At 41.6% G+C, this 26,039-nt stretch overlaps 1 protein-coding gene, 1 long non-coding RNA gene and 1 pseudogene across 2 annotated transcripts in view; all 3 read left to right on the top strand.

Annotated features, from left to right (window-relative positions):
- LOC137448533 (uncharacterized) overlaps window positions 1-26,039 on the top strand; it is a 65,953-nt gene that overhangs the window by 3,871 nt on the left and 36,043 nt on the right. The window lies entirely within an intron of this gene.
- On the top strand, window positions 5,204-8,295 carry LOC137453989 (uncharacterized; annotated as a pseudogene).
- Window positions 11,925-22,683, top strand: LOC137453993 (centromere protein J-like). The gene is given in 8 exon segments (XM_068163815.1): window positions 11,925-11,987; window positions 12,791-12,817; window positions 17,754-17,897; window positions 18,670-18,768; window positions 21,232-21,372; window positions 22,143-22,227; window positions 22,558-22,643; window positions 22,645-22,683. Coding segments are annotated over 8 exon segments (684 nt in total).

Below are 26,039 nucleotides of genomic sequence, written 5' to 3' on the forward strand. Positions count from 1 at the left end.
AAGGCCAAGGCAAGTTAGATAGGTATGTACCCACAAGGAGCCAAGGGAGAGTGTCTGATCTGCAGGAAAACTGAGGACCAGTTTAGTGAAACTTTTCAAAGCTGCTTGTAGTCAGTGGTACCGCTAATTTCCATTTATCATATTGTTCAACAAACAATGAAATGTTGCACCCTGGCACATTCTAAGTTCTACAGTGCTGTGGCACCATTCATGACCACTCTCTGGGCTCGGCCCTCCAGCCAGTTCCTAACCCAATGCAGAGTGTTGCTGTCCAAGCCACGGGCTGACAGCTTGGCCACGAGTTTGCTGTGGGGGCCAGTGTCAAAGGTCTTGCTGAAGTCCAGGTAGAATACATCCACAGACTTCCCCACATCCACCAGGTGGGTCACCTGATCCCCTGCTGGTGAATGGTGTCACATCCAGCTGGCAGACAGTCACTAGTGGTGTCCCCCAGGGATCAGTGCTGGGCCCCATCCTGTTCAATATCTTTATTAATGATCTGGATGAGGGGATTGAGTTAGTCATCAGCAAATTTGCAGACAACACCAAGCTGGGAGCAGGTGTTGATCTGTTAGAGGGTAGAAGGGCTCTCCAGAGGGACCTCGACTGACTGGACAGATGGGCAGAGTCCAACATGATGGCATTCAACAAATCCAAGTGCCGAGCACTGCACTGTGGCCACAAGGACCCCATGAAGTGCTACAGGCTTGGGACAGAGTTGCTGAAGAGCTGCTAAACAGAAAGGGACCTGGGGTCACTGGTTGACAGCATGCTGAACATGAGCCAGCAGTGTGCCCAGGTGGCCAAGAAGGCCAATGGCATCCTGGCCTCTATCCGGAATAGTGTGGCCAGCAGGAGCAGGGAAGTCATTGTGCCCCTGTACTCAGCACTGGTTAGGCCACACCTTGAGTCCTGTGTCCAGTTCTGGGCCCCTCAGTTTAAGAAGGACATTGAGACACTTGAATGTGTCCAGATAAGGGCAACGAGGCTGGGGAGAGGCCTTGAGCACAAGCCCTATGAGGAGAGGCTGAGGGATCTGGGGTTGTTTAGCCTGGAGAAGAGGAAGCTCAGGGGAGACCTTACTGCTGTCTGCAACTACCTGAAGGGTGGTTGTAGCCAGGAGGGGATTGGTCTCTTCTCTCTAGCAACCAGCACCAGAACAAGAAGACACAGTCTCAAGCTGCATCAGGGAAGGTTAGTCTCAAGGTGAGGAGAAAGTTCTTCACAGAAAGAGTGATTTGCCATTGGAATGGGCTGCTCAGGGGGGTGGTGGAGTCACCATCCCTGGAGGTATTCAAGAGAGGATTGGATGTGGCACTTGAAGCCATGTCATGAGGTATTGGGTGACAGGTTGGACTTGATGATCTCTGAGATCTTTTCCAACCTTGTTGATTCTATGATTCTGTGAAAGAAGGAGATCAGGTTGGTGAGGGAGGACCTGCCCCTCGTAAATCCATGCTGACTGGGCCTGATCCTTTAGCCATCCTGCAGGTGCACTGTGATTGCCCCCAAGATGATCTGCTCCATAATCTTGCCTGGCACTGAGGTCAGGCTGACAGGTCTGTAGTTTGCAGGTTCATCCATCCAGTTCTTCTTGTGGATGGGGATCACATCGGCCAGTTTCCAGTCATCTGGGATGTCTCTGGTGAGCCAGAACTGGTGGTAAATGATGGAGAGAGGCTTGGCCAGCTCATCTGCCAGCTCTCTCAGCACCCTAGGATGGATCCCATCTGGTCCCATGGAGTTGTGGGTATCCAAGTTGCTCAGCAAGTCCCTCATTAATTCCTCATTCCTTCAGCAGTTCTGAAGGGGGCCTACAGGAGGGCTGGGGAGGGACTTCTCAGGATATCAGGTAGTGATAGAACTAGGGGAAAGGAATGAAGCTGGAGGTGGGGAGATTCTGGCTGGAGGTGAGGAGGAGGTTTTTCACCATGAGAGTGGCAAAACCCTGGAATGGGTTGTCCAGGGAGGTGGTCGAGGCCCCATCCCTGGAGGTGTTTAAGCCCAGGCTGGATGAGGCTGTGGCCAGCCTGATCTAGTGTGGGGTGTCCCTGCCCATGGCAGGGGGGTTGGAACTAGATGATCCTTGTGGTCCCTTCCAACCCTGACTGATACTGATACTATGATAAACCAACTTTAGGGAAGTCCCTTAAATGTGTGTTGTCTAACACTGGATCATCAGCACCAACAGCTTCACTCTACAGATCTAATCCTATTAGGCCATGCTGTGTGCTAACAGATAGAGCCAGACTGACAAACAACTGACATGGTACAGTTATACATGTTAGGTGGAGGTGAGGTATAGAAAGAACAGTAATGTGCTGCATAACCAGCACCTCTATTAAAACCAGCATTTTAAAATACTCAGTAGAAATTATTAGTAAGTGATTAAATGAAGGTGTCAAGCACATTTCCAATGAAATCAGACATGTTCCTGTTTGTATTATCCTTCATTTGCAGGCAGCACTCAATTTGTCCCTTCACAACTGTGGTGAAGAGGTTATTAAATTTACGATTATGAAATATGAATTATGAAAATATTATTTTTGTTAATTATCAAACTATTAATAATTGATGAATCACCAACTTATATACATGTTCTAGTGCACGTTCGTGAAATAGATTCCACAAGTGGCTTACTGTTATGATTATAACATAATTGAACTAGTTACAGACTATTTCTATATTTATATAACGAAGGGTGCAGTTCCGCCGCTTGGCCACTAGATGGAGACTCGGCGGGACGCGGGCGGCTTCTGGCTATACATAGCAATATTATTACCTTTCTATGCATTAGCGCTTACTCTGCTAGAGGCGGATACTTTGAACTAAGTGCTAATGGATGGAAAGCACGTGGACGATATTCTGTAGCTGTTGTTTGTAGCAAGGTGGGGGCCCTTGCAGACGGTTGCTGCTGGACTGGTTCCTAGTCGAGTTGGACAGTGGCGTTGGGTTACTGTCTCCTCTCTTCACAACAGTGGAGAGGGAATAATGGAACCTGGGCTTAGCACGGAAGCAGGTTCCCTTCAGGACTCGGTCGATTCCCTCCAGACAACAGGGATCCGTCCTGGTCGGGGTCAGCCCGTGGGGTTGGCTCGCACGACAGGGCGGGGTGACGGTTGCCGGCAGGCGGGCTCGGAGGATGAGGCAGCAGTATCACAGTATCACAGTATCACTCAGGTTGGAAAGGACCTCGAGGATCATCGAGTCCAACCTATCAACACAGACCCCATGACTAGACCATGGCACCAAGTGCCACGTCCAATCTCCCCTTGAACGCCTCCAGGGTTGATGACTCAACCACCTCCCTGGGCAACCCGTTCCAATGACGAATGACTCGCTCGGTGAAGAACTTCCTCCTCACCTCGAGTCTGAACCTCCCCTGGCGCAGCTTGAGACTGTGTCCCCTTGTTCTGGTGCTGGTTGCCTGGGAGAAGAGGCCAACCCCCTCCTGGCTACAACCACCTTTCAGGTAGTTGTAGAGGGCAATGAGGTCACCCCTGAGCCTCCTCTTCTCCAGGCTAAACAATCCCAGCTCCCTCAGTCTCTCCTCATAGGGCTTGTGTTCAAGGCCTCTCACCAGCCTTGTTGCCCTTCTCTGGACACGCTCAAGTGTTTCAATGTCCTTCTTAAACTGAGGAGCCCAGAACTGGACACAGTACTCAAGGTGCGGCCTAACCAGAGCAGAGTACAGGGGCACTATGACCTCCCTGTCCCTACTGGCCACACTATTCCTAATGCAGGCCAGTATGCTATTGGCCCTCCTGGCCACCTGGGCACACTGCTGGCTCATATTCAGGTGGCTGTCGATCAGCACCCCCAGGTCCCTCTCTGTTTGGGAGCTCTCCAGCCACTCCGACCCCAGCCTATAGCTCTGCATGGGATTGCCGTAGCCAAAGTGCAGCACTCGGCACTTGGACTTGTTGAAAGCCATCCCATTGGACTCTGCCCATCTTTCCAGTCAGTCGAGGTCCCTCTGCAGAGCCTTTCGACCCTCTAACTGACTAACATCTGCCCCTAACTTGGTGTCATCTGCAAACTTGCTGATGACTGACTCTACCCCTTCATCCAGATCATCAACGAATATGTTGAAGAGGACAGGGCCCAGCACTGATCCCTGGGGGACACCACTGGTGACTGGCCTCCAGCTGGATGTGGCACCGTTCACCACCACTCTCTGGGCCCGGCCCTCCAGCCAGTTCCTAACCCAGCACAGAGTGTTGTGGTCCAATCCACGGGCTGACAGCTTAGTCAGCAGTTTGCTGTGGGGGACGGTGTCAAAGGCCTTGCTGAAGTCTAGGTAGACCACATCCACAGGCCTCCCCACATCCACCAGGCGGGTCACCTGATCATAGAAAGAGATCAGGTTGGAGAGGCAGGATCTGCCCTTCCTGAATCCATGTTGGCTGGACCTGAGCCCTTGGCCATCCTTCAGGTGCGCAGTTATTGCCGCCAGGATAATCTGCTCCATCACTTCCCCTGGCACTGAGGTCAGGCTGACCGGCCTGTAGTTTCCAGGTTCCTCCATCCGACCCTTCTTGTGGATGGGGACCACGTTGGCCAGTTTCCAGTCATCTGGGACCTCACCGGTGAGCCAGGACTGGAGGAAAATGATGGAGAGTGGCCTAGCTAGCACATCCGCCAGCTCTCTCAGCACCCTAGGATGGATCCCATCTGGTCCCATGGACTTGTGGATATCCAAGTGGCTCAGCAGGTCCCGAACTAACTCCTCATGGATTTCCAGGGTATTCCTCTGATCCCCGACCCCAACGCCCAGCTCCGGAGACCACTCGTCCTGAACTCCTGCCTTGCTGTTAAACATTGAGGCAAAGAAGGTGTTCAGGACCTCAGCTTTATCCTCATCCTCAGTAACTGTGTTCCCCTCCAGGTCCACTAGGGAGTTCAGGTTCTTCCTGCCCTTCTTCTTATTATTAATATATTTATAAAAATGCTTTTTATTGTCTTTGACTGAGGTGGCCAGCTTCAGTTCCAGCTGGACCTTAGCCTCCCTAATTTTATTCCTACATAATCTAACAGCTTCCCTGAACATACCTCGAGAAGCCTTCCCCTCCTTCCAAAGGTGATACAGCCTCCTCTTCCCCCTTAAATCCTCCAGGAGCTGCAAAGCTATGGGGTCGGCCCAACCACAGCGATTCTCGGGGCTGATGCAAACAGCCTTGGGGAGAGAATGCGGCTGCGTTAGATGGCGGATTCTCGTTTACTGAGCTTAAAGGAACTGCAGGACTCTTGGAGTGGTCCCAGGTTTGGTGCAGTATAGGCACGAACAATGCTTTAGTCTTCCCTGAGGTTCACAGGGCTCAGAGCGGCACACGTGGAGGCTTCTCTCCCGCTACGGTGGGGTAGGCATACGTGGACTCGGTATCGATCAAGTCCCTTCTCCCCGGCAACGGGGCAGATCTTACCCTCGGGGGTCGATCCAGTCCTCCGGTGGCACGGTGGGCTCTCCCGGTCGGTACGACTGGCTGTAGCGACGCTGGGCTCCTCAGTGTTGCTAAGGTCCTCCCTCTGTGCTTCTCACAATGCAGAGGCTTTCAATATGCATGCGTGTATAACAGAAGCTAACAACAATAAGCTCAATGGCAAAGGCTGCAGCTCGAGAGTTGCTCTCTCGAGCAAGCACAGAGACAAAGTGAATGAGGGGGCAACTTGTTTACCAACTGGGGTGATACTTATAGATTCCTCGAGGCTGGGCTTGACCAATGGGCACTCTCATAAGCAACTGGCTTCAGCCTATAGAAAGCGTGAAGCTAGAATTATGCCCATACTTGGTGTCAGCACGAGCACTGCATGTGCTGGGTGTGTGCTGGCCTGGCTAATGCCTTGGCTTTTGTCTTCCTCCTGGAGGAGGGGGAACTTGTCCACATGCTGGGACAAGATTCAGTATCTGGGCATAATATGCCTTCACCACAACAACTTCATAGATACTGTTTTTCTCCTCTGTCATTCTTCATCAGCTAACTCAAACCACCCTATCACAGAGACAGTGAGTTTTTTGCGATTGTAATCAGCACTAGTCTGGAGAAAATGCCTGAAATATTTTTCCTTTTGAATATTTTCTGGTTTTAAGGAAACATTGATACAAGCCCAAACCAACCAACCGACCAAACAAAAACCAACCAACCAAAACAAACAAAAAAAAACCCACCTCAGACGCCCCAAAACCCAAACAACAAACCTCCCCCACCAAAAAAAAACCCAAAACCCCAAACCAAAAAATGTTGCTTGACAAAAGCATAATTAAAGTTTCTGCTAAATAGGATGTTTCAAAATGAGATGTAGATGTCAAAGGATAGTGGGCTTTTTGCTAACATGCTTTACATCTGAAAAAAAAACAATGCAGAGAAGATTTCTGTTCTAAACTCAACATCTGTTCCATGAGAACATCCAAAGAAAACTAATTGGTGAAGTTCACAAATAAGTGCCTACTTGTTCCTTGCCTAGCCCAGTCACACCAGCATTTCATGTTAGACAGAAGACTTCTGAAGAGTTTGTTGGAGAGCAAGTTAAAATGAACAATCATACTACAGAAAAACAACAGAAAGAGCAGCAAGTACTGTGCTATTGGTGCGTTCACTTTGGTTTTGTCAAGTTCTCACAGACTTGTATATTACGTGAGCTCTGCTTTGGCTCATTGCATGGCAGCACATTTTTTCCACTGTTCGTGCACGTGATATTAGACAATTTTCCCAAAAGTATAAAATCTGTATTCTCAGTCACAATCCCTAGTGTTTCCCACTGGATTCTTCTCTTTCTATATCCTTTCTGAGTCACAGTTTGTGCCTGATTCTCAACACAGTTTGATGAATTAGATATCAAAGTTGATTCTGTTAGTTTATATCACAATAAATAAGCAGTGCAGCTACTCATGTGCCACCCGTGTGAAAATAGGGGCATTTCCAAATACAGGCCTTGTGCAAGGGCCAAGGACAGTGATACTGTTCTGCAGTTTGCCTTATGTGCAGTTTGAGGCAAGTTTATGTCTGACACCTTTAGGTGTCAGACAGCATTTTGTTAGGCTTGTTGACTTGGAAGATGCACATTTTGTCAATGAGGAATTTTCTTTATGTCTCCTTGGAAAAAAATAACATCTCAGATTGATGCATTTATGTATGTCTGTGTCCCATTGCAAAAACCACCCCAACTTCCTTTAAAAACAAAGAAAGACAAGACTTTTCTTATCTTCTATCATATAAATACTTAGCTCCATCTTAATGATCTGACTCTACTAATCAATTAATGGAAGTATCACATAACAACAGCTTCTGAAAGTTCTCTTACCTTGCTTGTAGTCTTGGGGCTGTTACTTACATACTCAGTCATAGCCAGCGTCTTTGAGACTTCTGGTGTCTCAGCTATCTCAGTCATCATATATTTCTTTCTGGAGAATGATTCTTAAACTCTGATAGTCAGGATTTTTAAATGTACTTATTTTTTTCATAGCAAGGCAAAAGTAACAGCTCAGAAGGTTTTTCTGAAATTAAATGAAGGTGTGGCAAGATTCCAAGAAAAATAAGAAAAACACAACAACAACAACAACAAATCCACCAAAACCCAACCAAACAGAAGGTTTAAAAGAAGACAGCAAGCATTCCAGAAGAGCTAATTGGGACTACTGGGGTTAATTCTCCCATCCTGATCAAATGAATGCAAGCATACTGCAGACAGGGGAATGCTTTCAGTTAAATCTGCAGGTCAGTAGGTCCATGTATATCAGTGCACATGAAAAAAAAGAAGTCTGCTTTAGCTGAGTGAGAGATAAAGGATCAGACTGACCATGAAGACAAAGTAATCAAGTAAAATGCAGAAGAAACGAAAGTGATTGGGAGAGATGAAGACACAAAGGAAAATCCTGTTGACGCACCAAAGAGGAGGTTGTCTGAAATCCTGCAGCTATGTCCTGAAACAATAAGAGAAATGAACATACAAGCAGATGAGGAAAGGGAAACTGATTGTATGGATTCTCTAGAGCAAGCAGGCAGAACTGATGGAAGATCTGTGGAGGCTATCCTAAAAAAGGACCTAGGTGGGTGGATCAGCCTCTGAAGGGTCATCTCCTGACAGGAGCAAAACCCCCAATTAGGAGTCCTGCAAAAGCATTCTCCACTTCAGGATTTAGAAATAGATCACATTGAGGAGGTAGAGTGGAGTGCAGGCCCTGCATTCACACAGGGTCTGATTTGGGTTCTGGTATGCCCTCAGGAATTTTTTTGGGGAAGCCACAGCTCAGAAAGCAGAAGACAAATCCTGACTGGATTTAAGGTGGTCAATTCCTAAGACACAGAGATCCTCACATCAGTGGAAAATTATGATTTCCTAATTACATCTTCACTCAATTTGTCCTGAACACCATCCCAGTTCTTTGCTCAAACAGTTGTTCCAGCCTTTTGCCCCAGTGATGTTACTTCTGGCAATAAAAGGGTATCCTGCCTGTACAGGATTTACTCCTTTTTATTTAACTGGCACTTAATTTTCCTTCTCTCTTGGTTTTCACTGAAGGACTTTTACCCCATTGGCTGTCCTTTGTGTAGTATCAGTCAAAATAAGTTGTCCTGCCTTCATTAATTGCCAGGGTAGAAATACTTATTTCTGATGGCTCTCAATTGCTCTGTCAGACCTTGCTAAGCACACTCTATGTCAGGATGCTGTTTTAAAAAGGTTCTTGAGTCTTCTTTGAAAGTTACATTCACAATAAAGTTGAACTGTCACATAGCATTCACATTCCTGAAAAGGAACTCAGCTACTGGCATCAATATATTCCCAAATCCATTTCACCTGCAATGATCTGGAGGACTTAGCTTGCTCTATGCTGGGAACAGAGTACTTGCATGTTTAAGGAAAGATACATTAATTCTTTTAAATAGATTAAGCAATAAAACTTACTGCACTTGTGTGCAGTTTGTGATTTTAAATGCATAAAGAGGGTTCATAAATATTCACAAAATTCTATGTCTTTATAGAAGAAAACCGGAACATCCTTACTAGAGGATTGGAGACTGGTATATCTCATAGAGGAGCCCCTTCATTGGCTATATTGAACAAAGAGCAAGAGAAAACAATGCATTTTCACAGGCAAATCTGTATACATCAGATATCAATTTGTGTGTGTAGTGAGGAAAATGTCAAATGCTTTTTATAAATTGCTGTACTCCTTCAGATTATACTGAAATCAGTAAGAACTCAGATCATTTGCTTTATAGGATCAAGCCTCTGATGGAATAAAGGCTAAACTTCTCGCATCTCATTCACATCAGGGTAGCCCACTTTCTGAAGATAATGAGAAGTGTGTAACAAACCTCAAAGTCAGCAGCATTCTTATTTCAGGAGGACCAATCTTTAGATTATACTTTTATAATCTATACTTTATAGATTATACATCCTATTTCTATAGGATGTATTTGGTACCATAGAGATGAAAAACATGAAAATTCATGGGAGTTGTTTTAGTAATTTGTAATCATTAAATGCTGAAAATTGTTTTGATTTGGCTTGAGTTCACATCTTCATGGAGGAAAAAATTCCTTACCATAAAACCTCTGAAAGAAATAAGTTTTGAAACAATGGGTATTGGGATGGAAGTGCCTTCACAACTTTAAGTGATTATAGATTATGTAAATGCTCTAATAAAAATTGAGCATGCTTACAATCAAATCAGGTATGGTTTTTTTAATGTGATGAAATAAGTTAGAAGTTACTAGGTACTCTCTACTGTAAAGACAAGAGATATTCTTTTTCTCTTTATATTTCATGCTTATTTCTTAACTGGTACTAAATTAGCATAATTTATTGATCTGTATTTTTATTTTAATATATAATACAAAGTAAGAAATTACGTTTCACATCTGCTCGCCAAGAAGACTTCTGAATTACATTTATCACTTTTTATAACTTCCTCCTACAACTGTCTTTCAGCAAAACACTTACAGTGTCTTAAAAACTAATGGTTTCATTAAATACTGCTCTTACTGGTGATCCTGTAAACATATTGGAAGATGATCTCCAGCTGACTGTAATAAGTGCTGCAGATGTGAATGTTTATGGGATTTGGTAGTTCATAAAGCTGCTAGTAAAACCAGGTGTGGCTTTGACTTTTAACTAGTGCAGAATTTCTGCAGTGCTCCATTCTCTGCCTGCTGAAAGTACTGCCTCACAGATTACATGGCTCTGACTTTTGTAATAGTGCAAGTTCTTCAAAGAGCTTTCCATGGATTCATTTATGTTATTAGACATTGCAGCCCCTAGCAGTTCCATACAGAAGTTTATCCCAAAAATCCTGCCTCATATAATGTGTACATATTTTAATTAATTTTAAAAAATTTTATTATATAAAACTAACTACAAAAAGCAGATTATTCTCCCTGTGATTGCCCTGTGCTGAGTTATACAATCTGAGAATCTGCTTTGTATTTTAAAACCAGTAACCCTATTACAAACACAAAATGGCCACCACATCAATAGCATTTCACTCGTCCCATGCTGACAATTGTGCTCACTGGAAGGAATGAAAATGCTCTTGGGAACAATATGGCATGTCTGCACTTGCCCATTTTATCCACTCTTTTATTTCCAAGCACTTTTTTTGTCAGACTTTTGCAGGCACAAATAATATAGGCAACAGGGTGAAAATAACTGGGATGCAGTTTGCTGCGTGTATCTGGTGCCTAACTGAGCCTGGACAGGGCTCAAGGAAGTAGCCTATGGCTCCACCCTTGCATGTTGCTGTGGTTCTTGGCATCAGGCAGAGGATTCAATTATGGTTATTTCCTTCTTTCAACAAAGGCAGTTTGTTTGCCATTTTTAATACATAATTTTCTTGTATTATTGAATCTGTGCTCTTTCTGGATCAACAGCAGTAGCCAACACATTGGGTTTGTTTGGTTCGTTGTTTGGGTTTTTTTTCCAATTTGCATTTCACTAACTGACTTTTTCTTGGAAAAAGAAAGACGTTTGCTTCATGTTTGTTTTCACCTCACAAGCAGGCTGCTGCAATGTGCCTCCTACAGCAGTGTGCCTGGGATACATACAAGAATTTAAGTTAGCACGAAGTGCTTAGCCTTTTTAATGTATTTTATATCTGTGTTCTGCACCTAGTTCCTACTTGCAAATTATAGATGGGGTATGAACTGATTGTCAGAGGCTCCAAAGAAATGTTTTGTTTGCTTCTGGTGTCCTTGGTTATTATATTTCCTCAGCTAGGGTCTGTTTTCTAGCCTAGAGGCAAAGAGGCACAGCAGGCCACCTCCATATGACTAACCTGTCCTACCCTGCATACCAAAGTGGCTCTATCTGAGCTATCTGCTGGACAGATATAATCTTTGCCCCTCATGCAGTGCTGTATGCCTGATGCCGAGATCAGAGGTCATGCTAACAATATATAGCTGTGGACAGCTGCGCACTCATGTTCATGCCCCAGCTCTGATTAGTTTATTTATACACATGTGAGTCTTGTGCATTTTTTAAGAGGTTGATATCAGCTGAGGTGCTGGAAGGAATTAGATTTTATTTTACAGGGTGCAAGAAAGCTAAGACAGTAGTGTTCATTCTTCAGTCTATATATATAAATCATATTTATCTTGCATCCTGTTTTTGTTCTAATACATTGTATTTCAGGGCAATTGGTCTGGTAGCAGTGGTAGGCTGGACATAATTGTGTAGAAACTACATTTGTTAATTTAACTATATTAATGTGAGGAGAATGAATACTCCTATTGCTATTGCTGAGACTTATTTTAGCATGCCTTTAACCAGAATATTAGACAGCTTCGTTTAGGTTAGAAAACAACAAGAAAGAAAAATTAGGTAAGGAATGGTAAAGAGCAGCAGGACATAGGGAACATAGTATCTTTGAGAATGTTCACATTTTGCTGCTTAAGTGATAAACTCCATTATTGAAGGAAGATGAGGTCATGGCTGCCTCATGTAGCTTTTCAAGTAATAGTGATGGCCAGATTGTGGTTGCAGGTCATGAAGTTAGCTAAATCAGGAAGGTAACAAATAATTTAATATCATATTAAAAATTAACCCGGCAACTTGATCATAGTCATACAAAAATGCTTTGTTTGAGGATATGTAAAGATTTATACACTTCTTCTCTTGCTGAGTTTTTAAATTTACTTTGATACCACTCATGCCTTCAAGGGCAAAATCTCTCCTGGCTTCTGAGCTCCAACAGTAAACTCTCAGTATATTTGCCTGCGGAAAGTAAAGTACTTTATTTCCTTTTATTCAGGTCTTTGGCTGTACTGATTTGTAACAATGACTTGGTTGCTAGAACTACAGCTCAGTCCCCAGCCTTGCCTGGTGAAGTCAGGGAAAAAGCTCTGCCTTCTGCAAGTCTGAACAGAAAATATATTTAAAAGCTTCTGAGTTAATTTTCAGATCATTCAAATGAGAATTATTTTTATCTGCTCAGCAGGGCAAATTATTAAGCTGGATGTATACATGAGTGTTCTCAGTGGTGAAGTGGTGAAGAACCTCAATATTGGCAACTGGTGATAACTTGTTGCCACTCCCAGAAGCATCAGCATATATGAGACATGTTCAAGTCCTCCAAAAATCATGCCCAAAGAAGGCACACCTGAAAACAAATCTTTATTATAGTCTTAATGCCAACTTCATGCTCTTTGTTTACTTTCTTGAACAGAACATGAATGAATGAGCTCAAGACTGCCAGGAGCCAGGAGCTGACTCACCCTTTGAAAGACAACCAAGACCAAATTCACCCACTGCAGAAAGAAACAAATGCTCATAGCAAATTCAAAGGAATATCTAGAATCACAGGAGAAAATCAGAATTACAAGTAAGATGTCTTCTGCAGAATAAATACTTAGTTCTCATCAATTAACATGCTACCATGCAGGCATCTTAGGGTAGTACCTGAATCCTTACATCTGCCACAGATAGCCAATTGTTTGTGTTACTTCTTGAGGACAGTTATGTATACAGTGAAGATTTTTGTCTTAATAGGTTATTGCTTTGATTTGTGTTTTAAATGTACAGCCAACTTTCTTTATATAAGAAAAAAAAAAAAAAAGGTTGTGCTTTCTTAAGGAAGGTTGGGAGGTTCCCAAATTATACTTCCTTGTACTGATTTGCACAGATCTGAGCTGGCTTTTGAAAAATTTCTAACTCCTGCCATAGTGGTCTTTACATCTTTACAGCCATTGTGCCTGTGCCACAGAGTTATTTGTCATTCTCTACTCTCATCCCTGAGCAAAGAATCCTGAACTTTGGCCTTGAGGTATTTTGGTAATACATAGCTGTGTATGACAACCTCAACAACAGCCTGACAACATCCTTGAGTCATTTATTTCAGTTTCTTCCAACTTCATTTAGGAGAGTCTATCTGTTTGAATTTTCTGTTTCAGTCTCCTTAATGATAAAGTAGTCTCTGAATATCTATTGATACTATCCTTATTAAAACCAGCTAGACATAATATGACTTGAAGCAATTTTCTGGAAGAGTCAATGATAAAGAGAAGAAAAACATGGTGAGCCATGTGAGACAGGGATAAGGGAGATGGGGGCAGCCAAAAGTACATTTTTACAGAATAAAAGAATAGGCAAAGAATGCTCAGAATTGTCTAGATCAATGTTCTACCTCAAAAGGATGTTTAAATCAATCTGATAAATTCAACAGCAATCTGACTATTTCAATGATTTTCCTGACCTGAAAAGTTTAAGAACAAGTAAAACAACAAGAATAGTATTTTGTTCAAACTTTCCATAATATCTTTATTTTCAGTTGTATATTTTTGAAATACCTATTTTTCTATGATGCACATAGTGAATGTTTTCTCTGCTCATGGTCCATATTTCTTTAGTGGTAATATTTGCAGCATGGAATGATTAACTGTTTCAGGGGGGTTATTTTAGTATTTTTGGATAAATAATTCTGTAGTAAGCATGTTAACATATACTTATGTGGTACTCTTCTGCTTAGGATTACTTATCTCTGAAATGTGCACCTCTACAAGATGCCAACCTACCTTAGACATTTCTATCAGGGCAGTTGTCTGCTTCCACTAAATAGGGAGGGAGTCTATATGACTAAGTCACATTTGGTGCCTAAATTAGACAGCTAAAATCTCTATGCAGACAACACCATTCACTGTTTTAATAAAATAACTCCTCAGCCAGGTGCAGGCTGTTTTCTGGCAGTATAGTAGGACCTTTATTAAATCTCATTCCAATTCTTATTTTGTGCTGTAAACTTTCTGGGAAGGAAGCACTGCCAGTGGCCCGTGCAAGTTTGACTCCTAAATGGGAGTTACACTGGGGTGGAGCAGGAAGGACCATCAGGATGCAAAGTACAGCTGGCCAGTGTAATCCAGTGATTTCCTGAAATCAAAATGATTTAATCATATGTTGACAGATTCATTTGCCAAGTTTTATTCAGTATCCCACTTGTTTAATATACTTGTGGGGTTACTTGTTACCTTTCTATTTAACTGAGTAATTTCATTTCAGTGAGTTAAAAGAATGGAGAATCATGCTGTTACCCACTTCTTACACAGGTGACAGCAAGTATTGGTGAAATTAAATGGTTAAGACTAGAAGTCAAAAGACCTAAGTCTGGTTTCAGAGGGTCATTTAATCTCCTTTTGTATTCAAGGGATAAAAATATGTGCCTATAAAGAGGGATCAGTTTCTCTGTGAATCAAGACAACTAGAACAAATAATTTTCTTCTAGATGGTGTAGGCTGATGAAATGAATTCTCATCTTCCACAGAATGTCTTAACCTATGATAAAATAAAATTGAACCATTTATTCCTAAGTACTTCCCTAATTTGCAAACCTAATTTTTACAAATGTATCTTTAAAAGGTGTTAGAAACACCAGTTAACTGTCCTTTTGCTTTACAGAGTGAAGAGGTTCTGTGCTTTCCTTTTATTTGATTTTAATGTACTTGTTAATCAGATTTTTCACCTTACAGTATTAAGTTCAATTGAAAATATGAATTCAAGTTACATTTCACTTTATTTTTAATTTTCCCAAATCTACCTTTTCATAAGTAGATGGCAATAAGGTCTCCCCTGAGCATCCTCTTCGCCAGGCTAAACAACCCCATCTCCCTCAGCTTATCCTCACAGGGCTTGTGCTCCAGACCCCTCACCAGCTTTTTTTGCCCTGTGCTGTTAGAATATATAGATATCTAAATACCTCATTGTACTTTTCTTTTTCTTTCTTATCTAAATACCTCATTGTGCTTTTCTTTTTCTTACTCTTGGCTTTGTATTTCTTTCTTTGTATTTCTTTCTTCCTATTATAAACATGTTAATTATTACAAGTTCCCTTCTTTCCTTTTACTCACATTTAGCCAAAACCTGTACTTTATTCAAGTGCGCAGTCTCTCTCAAATTCCTCCTACTTACTGGAAACTAATCTCCTGATTCCACTGACTAAAGCAAAACTTAGCTCAGATTAGCCAGCACACTGCTAATTCTGCCTGTTTAGAGACTGAAATAAAGTGTAAAACATGTCAGATGAGAAAGGAGTCAAATATTCTGCTGTAGTGGTCATGATAGTAAACTGAATATACTTAAAAGAGCAGAATCAGTTATGTGTGAAACAGTAGCTGCAAAGAGGATGAAGATATTACCTGTCTGGCTTCAAGATTGGCTACATTTCTAAGCACTTCCCCTCCCACCCACCTCCAGGCCCCATATAGATAAACCAAATTCTTATGGTGTTTCTGTTCAGAATTGAGAAATTGTGCATGGGAACAGATCAAAGTTAATGGGATAACTTTGAGCATGCCACAGGGGCATGTATAACACATTTTTAACTCAATTTTAACTGAATTTTTAACAATTTTCAACAGCAAGGCAGGAGTTCAGGACGAGTGGCCTCCTGAGCTGGGTAATGGGGTCAGGGAGCAGTGTAATGCCCCGGTAATCCATGAGGAATTAGTTCGGGACCTGCTGAGCCACTTGGACACTCACAAGTCCATGGGGCCGGATGAGATCCTTCCTAGGGTGCTGAGAGAGCTGGCAGATGAGCTGGCCAAGCCACTCTCCATCACTTTCCTCCAGTCCTGGCTCACCGGTGAGGTCCCAGATGACTGGAAACTGGCCAATGTGGTCCCCATCCATAAGAAGGGTCGGATGGAGGAACCTGGAAACTACAGGCCAGTCAGCCTGACCTCAGTGCCAGGGAAAGTGATGGAGCAGATTATCCTGGCGGCAATAACTGCGCACCTGAAGGATGGCCAAGGGCTCAGGTCCAGCCAACATGGATTTAGGAAGGGCAGGTCCTGCCTCTCCAACCTGATCTCCTTCTATGATCAGGTGACCCGTCTGGTGGACGTGGGGAGGCCTGTGGATGTGGTCTACCTGGACTTCAGCAAGGCCTTTGACACCGTCCCCCACAGCAAACTGCTGGCTAAGCTGTCAGCTCGTGGCTTGGACCACTACACTCTGTGCTGGGTTAGGAACTGGCTGGAGGGCCGGGCCCAGAGAGTGGTGGTGAATGGTGCCACATCCAGCTGGAGGCCAGTCACCAGTGGCGCCCCCCAGAGATCAGTGCTGGGCCCTGTCCTCTTTAACATCTTCATTGATGACCTGGATGAGGGGGTCGAGTCAGTCATCAGCAAGTTTGCAGATGACACCAATTTAGGAGCAGATGTTAGTCAGAGGGTTGAAAGGCTCTGCAGAGGGACCTTGACTGCTGCAGAGGGACCTCGGCCGACTGGACAGATGGGCGGAGTCCAATGGGATGGCATTCAGCAAATCCAAGTGCCGAGTGCTGGCCACAGCAACCTCATGCAGAGCTACAGGCTGGGGTCGGAGTGGCTGGAGAGCTCCCAAACAGAGAGGGACCTGGGGGTGCTGATTGACAGCCACCTGAATGTGAGCCAGCAGTGTGCCCAGGTGGCCAAGAAGGCCAGTGGCATCGTGGCCTGCATTAGGAATAGTGTGGCCAGCAGGAGCAGGGAGGTCATTGTGCCCCTATACTCTGCATTGGTTAGGCCACACCTTGAGTACTGTGTCCAGTTCTGGGCCCCTCAGTTTAAGGACATCGAGACACTTGAATGTGTCCAGAGAAGGGCAACAAGGCTGGGGAGAGGCCTTGAACACAAGCCCTATGAGGAGAGGCTGAGGGAGCTGGGATTGTTTAGCCTGGAGAAGAGGAGGCTCAGGGGTGACCTCATTGCTCTCTACAACTACCTGAAAGGTAGCTGTAGCCAGGAGGGGGTTGGTCTCTTCTCCCAGCCAACCAGCACCAGAACAAGAGGACACAGTCTCAAGCTGTGCCAGGGGAAGTTTAGGCTTGAGGTGAGGAGAAAGTTCTTCACTGAGAGAGTAATTCGCCACTGGAATGTGCTGCCCAGGGAGGTGGTGGAGTCACCATCCCTGGAGGTGTTCATGAGGAGATTGGACGTGGCATTTGGTGCCATGGTCTAGTGATGAGGTCTGTGGTGACAGGTTGAACTTGATGATCTTTGAGGTCTCTTTCAACCTTGGTGATACTGTGATAATGTGAATTATAGTGTCATATACAAATATGAGATGACCATCCACAACAGCAATAGATCACTTACATTTCATTGATGAAATGGAAAAAAAATTGTAGCTGGTAAAAAATGGCTGTAGTGCTTGTTTTCTTGCCCCTACTCATGATAAGTGCAATGACATGCAAACAATATAGGAAATTTCTTTATCAAGATATTCCTGCACAACTTCTGGACATTAAAAGATTTGTGTTGCTAGCTAATGTTTTAATTTTGTCTCAGGAAGAAGAAAATAATAAAAACATGGAAAAATTGCTAAAGCTTCAGAATAAGGTGTCCTTCATGACCACACACAGAAGTGACATAACAGTATATGGCGATAAAGTATCTACAGAGAGTTCTGCTTCTCTGGAAGCTGAAGCAAAGGTTTGAGCAATTTATGATTCCAGCTTATATAACCAGCCACTGTCTTCTTTCCAAACGTGAACTGAAATAAAACACCCCAGTAAAAGGGAAACCTTTCATTCCCCTTTCCTATGCTATGAATAGGAAAGTTCAAGCACTGTGTTTACAGCTTTTTACTCAAACCTGTCATTGGTCATTGGGGAGCAGTACTCCATTTCCTTTGGATGCCACAATTCAAAATACGCCACATCTTCAAACTGTAATTAACATTAATTACTAATTGTTCTGGATGCTATGTGCCATTTGTCAATTAACTTAAGGCGCCTTTAAGCTGCCTGACAGTGCAAAGAGCACTCACCGTAACATTAAATTAGATGTGTAACATCCTGAATAGTTTTGGAAGAGTGGATCTAGCAAACAGAGGTACCTTTCTTCAAAAATCAGTAATCCAGTATCAGAGACACTTTTGCTCTTTCTTCTTGTGTTAATTATCTCAATTTCTTATTGTGTAGTTTCACTTGAATGCACTTGTCACCTAATTTTTGAACTTTGTGCTATCTTTTGCTTTGCAAACAGAAGTTAACAGGAGTTAATGTACAACATTTCTACTTATGACTAAAAAAAAATCATTACAAACCAAAATTAATTACAAATGCATGGCAATATCAGAAAGAAGGGCAAGTTTCCTCTGGATATGTGAAACTATGGGGTTTGTACAGTTGATTAAAATTAATGAAAATATTTTAAAAACATTTTTATTTATATAGCACTGACTGAGGTTTTCACAATATAGCCTCCAACATCACTATTATCTAGAAGGTCACTATTACATCAAGAAAGAAGTAAAAGTGAGGAAGAGCTTCAGGGAAAAATAGAGTATCTTGATGGGAAGGTGAGATAAAACAAGATGCAAAAATACTCAAAGACAACACCAATAGGACTGTGATATTGATGAGAAACAGAACTTCAAGTAGTAACAAACAATCATGTCTCTAATTAAGTGTCTGTTCCTTAGTGGAAAGATTAAGAGTAAAGTTCACACCATGAATGGTAGGAAATATGATGGGATGGAAGCCAAGTAACCAGAGGATTTTCTTGTCTTCCACGAGGATTTGATCTATGACCTTCATCAAGTCCTTTTGGTTTCAGCTACCACATTTGTGGGCTGGGAGAAATTATAGTCTTGCCATTAGAAATGAAATTATGATGGTGATGTACTGATGGTGTTTTGTAGTGCAAGATTAAAGGCCACTTTATTATTTTCTTTTCCTGGAAGTCATCTAATGGCAGTGAGCAGTGCCAGATGAACATCACTTTGGAGAGAAGTCTTTCATTATACAGAGCTGGCTACATGTGGAGTAGCATGAGTAGAGTTCAGCTCAGTGCGGCCTGTCCAATTTGCTCAAGCCACTTGCCAAAACCTCCAGAGCTCCCCAGCTGCATCTAGAGATAGCTCCCAGCTGCCCCTTATCTTGAGACCCATAGCTCAGATTGGCAGATGGTTTAATCCCTTTCCCAGAAGTCCTTTTCTTCCAGAAGGGGATGAGCAGCTTCCCATTATGTGCCTGCACTTCTTTCCACAACACTGGATAATTCCTTCTGAAGTGACCACATTACCTTTCCTGGACCACAGCTCACGAATTGTCTCAAAAGGCTGATGCTGAAGATGAGTCTATGTGTTGGAAATTTACTGTGTTGCTGTTGGGAAAGATTCTCAGCAAGGTGACCAAGTGAGGTGGTGCTAATTTCACTGCTGATAGACAAGCACACTTTGCAATACTGTCACTGCTCATCTAGGCCAAATCAGAACTCAGACCCAGATGTCTCTTCAATTACACTGCTCCAAGCAGGCTTAGTCTGTTAAAACATTCTCTTTATATTGACTGGGTTGTCAATTCTGGATACAGTTTTGGGCTAGATAAAATTAAGACAGTAATTCAGTTTCTGTGTCCGTTCATTTCTGGGCTTCTCATCCCACCAGTACAAGTATTGATTAATGAAACCGTGAGCAATCATAAGAATAGCTTTTTGCAATGCAACAGCTGTTCATAGACTACTGTTTTGAGGTGCCAATTCTTTTACAGCTCATGCTGAGGTGGGGTCTCTGAAAGCATTCACCAGCAGTAGCAAATACAATTATCTGTTCCTTTGATCCTCAAAAGAAAAATAATTGTGAAAAAAAAATCTCTGCAATATTTTACCACTAGATTGTATTCAGGAAATTGAGTGGTGGGCTGGACTCCTTTGTGCATTGAGAGAGAGAGAGGTCAAAATGAGAACTGATGCTTTAAAAAGAGAGAGAAACTTTTTGTGGCAATGTCTTTTGTCATAAGTAGATGTAAGAGCATTTCTACATTACTAATTAGTAATGTTTAAATAAAATAATTTTTAAAACCTGAATTTTTGCCCTCTGCAATAATTTCAATGCCTGCTTGGGGATATACTGCATTTCCCCCCACCAAGCATGTATATTTATTTGATTACTTATTTATTTGTTTGTTTGTTTGTTTTACTGGGAGATTCTTCCTTTTTTTGTGGAGAGCCTGATAAAATTACAACCATATGGCAGAGCTGTAGTGTATTTCCAGTTGTCTTCTTCTTTGGACTTCACCAAATGAATTATATTATGGCATTTGATATATGCTAAACAGAACCAGCTGCCATAGCAGGTTCAGGAAAATAGATTAGCCAGAGGCTATGCTAGGTATGAAGTCTTCTTTGATCGATATATTGTTTATAGAAGAGCAGACTGATGACACTATTGCCCTCTGTTGTTATGAAGTCTTGAGAAATCTTGCAGATATCTGCATGCGGCCACATTTAATTCTGTACTACTCAGTATCCATACAGGGTTATGTTACTTAGAATAAAATGGTTGTTAATATATGTCAGCAATCCATGTTAATATATCAGATTTGATCATTTTGGTGACCACAATGCAGAACAGAAGTCTCTTGAGTGACTTGCATGGAAAGTGTACCAGCATATATGAAAAGTGTACAAACAATAACTCAATTGAGGTGGTCAAGGAAAACCATGAATGTCTTCCATATTTCCACAGGACTGTGTGTCTTACCTCACTTAACAGAAAAACACAGTGATGGAGTGAGAATTCGGGCCAAACTCTAGAAGCAAGTCCATTTAATGAAAATAAAATTACTTTTGGCCTCTTTTACACATAAATGAGGCAAAACTTAATGTGCCTGTACTGCACAGACAGCTTTTGAAATACAAAGACATAGCATGACTTAATTCAATGTCCAACTTAATTCAAGGTCCAATTTAATTGGAAGGCAGTGTGGTGTTACTCATTTCTTTTGACTTCATTTACATTTGATGCTCTATGTATTTAAAGGTCAAAGAGGTTCTTGCTGATGGACATCGAATCATTACTTTCTGCAATCCTACTAAAAAAGAGATCAGTGCTGATAAAAGGATAACAACAATCAGCTTTTTCAATGAAGATGTAAACAAGACCATGCCAGATCAGAGAGTGGTGTGTAGCATGGGTGGTTTTTTTTGTTTGTGTTTTTTATTTGTTTGTTTGTTTGTTTTCATTAATGAAACTAAAATGTTATTTTCCAACAAGGTCCTATGATTTATCTTGATCTATCAATTCTGGGAGAAATTGAAAAGGAAGGGTGTTGGTTTAACAATCCTGAGTGGTGAAACCAATTCATCTACAAGGGCAAAAGTAGAAAGAGATGAAGGTCACAATCAAAGAAGGAAGAGCTGGGCAATTGGCCATGCAGATTAAAGGAGGTTGAAACCAGGAAAAGGGCACAGGCAGCTATTTGAAGCAAGGACTGATTTTAATACAGTTGTAGGGTAGGTAGCACAGGGAGCTCTTCCCACTTGGCATTATGTAAATATAAATAATTAATTATAATGTAAGATAGAGTGGAAATAAGGCTTTGGCAGAATTGGGAGCGTGGAGTGGGGGGAGCCAAAGCAAAGAGGTGGGAAGACTACTTTTGTGCATTCACTCTTCGCTTCCATACTGCAGAGGTGAAAGTAGTGCCATCTAGATACAGCCATGGGAAGGGCGATGAATTAGAGGAAGAGGCAGCAATGCAAACATAGCTACTTTTATAGATGGCAGATACAGAAAATAACCTTAAAATGACATTTATGTTTGTTTTTTTGGTTGGGTGGGTGTTTTTTTTTGTTGTTGTTGGTTTTTTTTAAGATGGCTTATTTTAAAACACATTGCTTATGCATATATTGTGACTGCAATATGCTGCAAACACTTCACTCTTCTTCCAGATTTGTTATTATGCAGATATGCAGACAACCCACACTTCTTATCCAGATACCCTGAAGGTGCTGAATTTCCCTAATATTCAGATAGGTATGCAGAAACACATAAATGTGAACTACATATTTCTGCTATGAAAGTGTCATCCAATTCTGACTCCACCAGATTGGGTATTTCTTTCTCATTTTGCATTGTCTTTGCATTGTCCAGTACGTTCCATCACTTTACTGCTCAGTTTCCTTCTAGAATGCAAAGATAATAATGGGACGTAAATGAATTTCTGCTAATTTTGGTTGATCTTTAGCAGTACACTGGATGTTATTTCCATCCTCACTACAATGTTAAAAAAAACAAAAATCTGATCTAATTCTGTGTAAATAATGTGAAAGAATAGATAGACTTTGTACATCTTCTTTTCCACAGAAAAGTATTATCCTGATGGCATGCAAGAAATTGTGTTCCCAGATCACACAGTAAAATGCCTCTATACTGACGGATTCAAGGAAAATTTTTTTCCCAGATGATGCAGTAGTGAAAGTAGAAAAGTAAGTCATGTGTTCATGACAGGAACCAGGCATGAAAAATGGGTATAATGATGCTGACATTTAAAACTGTGAGTGGACTCTGCATGGCTGGGAAATTTTCAGATGAAAGGAGAAAGGGTTTGTAAGGTAATGAGAATTTTGTTACAACGAAGCAATGAAAAATTTTCATTTCCACCATGATTGATAGATGACTTTATCACCAGCAAAGTGACTGTGAAATATTTGTTATTTCTTTACACCGGCCACGGTTGCTTAAAGATTACCAGTTGTTTGTATTAACAATATGGGTACTAAAAGACTCAGGATAAGGACTCCTGAATTCTATTCCTAGCTTCTTGGCTCCCTTTCCGACCTTGGGCAAGGCATTTCATGCATCATTCCTCCATTCCTCCATGTAAAATGATGAAAACCAACAATACAACTTTCTTACATATACTTCTTACAGGCTTAGGAAGTTCTCCCTGTAAAATACATTTCCTGATTGCAAAATTCCTTGAGATCCTTGCATGAGGAAGTCCTCTAAAATACTGATCTCACAGGCATTAAATATTACACTATAGTATCATTTAGGTTGGAAAAGGTATTTAAGATCATTGAGTCCAACCATTAAGCTAACACTTCCAGGTCACCTTTAAACCATAATTCCTCAGCACCACATCTATATATATTTCAATTACCTCCAGGGATGGTGACTCTACCACCTCCATGGGCAGCCTGTTAGTGCCTCACAACCATTTCAGTGGTAAAATCCAATCTAAACCACCCCTGGCATAATGTGAGGCCATTTCCACTTGTCCTATCACTTGTTACTTTGGGGAAAAGACTGACATCCACCTCACTTCAATCTCCTTACCCTTACCCTTCTGCTCCCCATAGCACTTATGCTCTAGACACTTCACCAACATTACTGCCCTTCTCTGGACCCTCTCCAACACCTGAATGTCATTCTGGTATTGAGGGGCCAAAACTGAACTCAGTATTCAAGATGCAGCCTCATGTGGTGATTTGGCCCTGGCTGGGGCCAAATGTCCACCAAAGCAAAGAATGGATGGATCTGTAGGGCTCAGATTTACTTTGACTCAGTGACTAATGCATAGTTTGGGATAACCTTACCTGAGTGAAGTATTCTTTGAGTGAGACTTGAAGGAGATGCAGTCATGCCCTCTTTGTGTATCTAACATGAACATAAATGCCCATAGTACTTCTCATCAAAATGTTTCATGATGTTGATCACATTTCCCCCTGTTTTTATGCTATTTAGTTCCAAAAGTGACTATAATTAAGGACCATGAGATAAGAACCTCAAATCTACAAAGCTTTTTGAACTTCTGTTCAGTGCTGCCTTATGCTGACTAAAATAAATCTATCTTTCTTTCTTTTTTTTTGTTTTTCTCAGTTAACCACCAAGAAAAAAGTGGAAGTGATTAATGGTTTTAGTTTGGTAAGGTTCTTTGGAGAAGAAGATTCCAGCATGTGCCAGACCTTACAAGCTGTACATTAGACCAATATCTGAGCAGAATTTGAGTGAACAGTTACAACTCTGGATGTCACTTCCAGCCTAAATTGTTCAATAATTGTATGGATTATAATGTTAGAACTCTGTCTCATATATTTGAACACAAAATGTAGCATTTTTTCCATCCTGGTCATTATTCCTGATGAAACAGCGCTTTCTTCTTCCACCAGCAGTCTTTCCTCAGACCTTCTTTGTGTTGCTCTTTTTTGAATTAAACTCTCACTACTGCACTTATTCTTCCAGTAGTGCAAAAGTATTTCTGGTCTGTGAATCTCTTCAGCTTTAAGGCTTTTTGAATGGTGCTTGACACCTAGGGGGATTAATCATTCATCAGATGCTTCTTTCTGTCCATCATCTGTCTTGAATCTTTCCAAAGCTCTGAAGCATTTCCCTTGTAGGGCTCAGCTCATTACCTGCCTATTGACTGAGAAGACCAATTATCTCCTTTTATGCTCTTCAAATTCCTGTAGCAACAAACACACTTGCACAAGGTGCTGCTTTGGCCTTTTCTCACACTTAAGTGCAAAATAATTGCAGTATTATAGAATTGCTGTTTCTTCAGTTTTCAGTGGATCAGATTATCAACAAATCACTATGGAAGAAAAAGGTTCAACAAAGCAAGAAGTGTTGCTAATGTTGATCATACACATTCTTCAGTTTATGAATTTAATTATGATACTGTGACCATTCACACAGTTTGATATCAGCTGGTGTGATAATACAATTGCATTGTTTTTCCTCTACTTTTGTATAACAAAGGAACTTGTACTTTTCATTGCTGAAATACTCTAATTAAAAGAAATTGAAGATATAATTCTTTTCCATGTGCTTTGCTAAGAATTTCAGTTCCATATTGCTTCAAACTGACCAAAACAAATCTATGTAGATTTTTTTTTTCTCAGTTAAGCATCACGAAAAAGGTGTGATTAATGTTTTCAGTTTGTCTGGAAAACTAGATGTGACACTAATATTTTCTAAAGGATCACTGGTTTTATTCACATTAATTCCTTTTAACAAAAGGTCCCTGTTTCCCAGTTAATGTGCTGATATGCTCTTTGTTTCAATAGCACTACTGAAAATAAGCTCTTTCCCCCACAGCTTTTAGCCTTAAAACACTATTTGCTATTCTGTAATCTGTGTATACAATCCTTTCTAATTGTAAACTAAATAAAGGACAATTTTGTTCAGATAATCCAAACTAAATTTGACTGCATATGCACTTAAACTGTAGCAACACACATACCTATTTGAGGATGGGTTTTGTTTATAGGGTCTATAGTAAATATATTTTTATGAAGCCTTCAGGGAGATGGAACACAGTTGGGAAATCCCACTTCTCATATTTCTACAGGCTTTCTGCCATTAGTGGAAGCATGCTACAGCCAGTATTTGTCCTCATTTTGATTCAGATTTAGAATACATTGTGACTTCTGAACAGACAGATGAAGGTTAGCAAAAATGTACAAGGGAAGGACAGTATTTTGATCATGATCTCAAGTACTTCAGCTCAGTGTCAGTATTTTTCTATGCACAGATGATCACCGGTTTTGTGGCAAACAGAACAAAGTGGCACAACCAGTGTAACCATCAGGTAGCTAATGTAGAGTCTGCAAAAGACAGGTTTCATCCAGTCTTCTAAATGTGGTACTTGCAGTTTATGTGCTGTCCTCAGATAAAAAGTATCTCTGTTACTTATCTGAAACAAAACACTGGAGCAGTACAGAGATATTTTTAAATTACTTTCCATAAGAACTTCTACAAAAACCTACTGGTTGTAAAATGAGAGCAATTTTCTATTGTTGTTTCATAGAAAGCAAAATTAGCTTCTGGAAAAGTGTGTCAGG

The sequence above is a fragment of the Melanerpes formicivorus genome, unplaced genomic scaffold (genome assembly GCF_026170545.1).
Source record: "Melanerpes formicivorus ecotype bairdi unplaced genomic scaffold, bMelFor1.0.p_v2 SCAF_2, whole genome shotgun sequence".
NCBI lineage: Eukaryota > Metazoa > Chordata > Aves > Piciformes > Picidae > Melanerpes > Melanerpes formicivorus.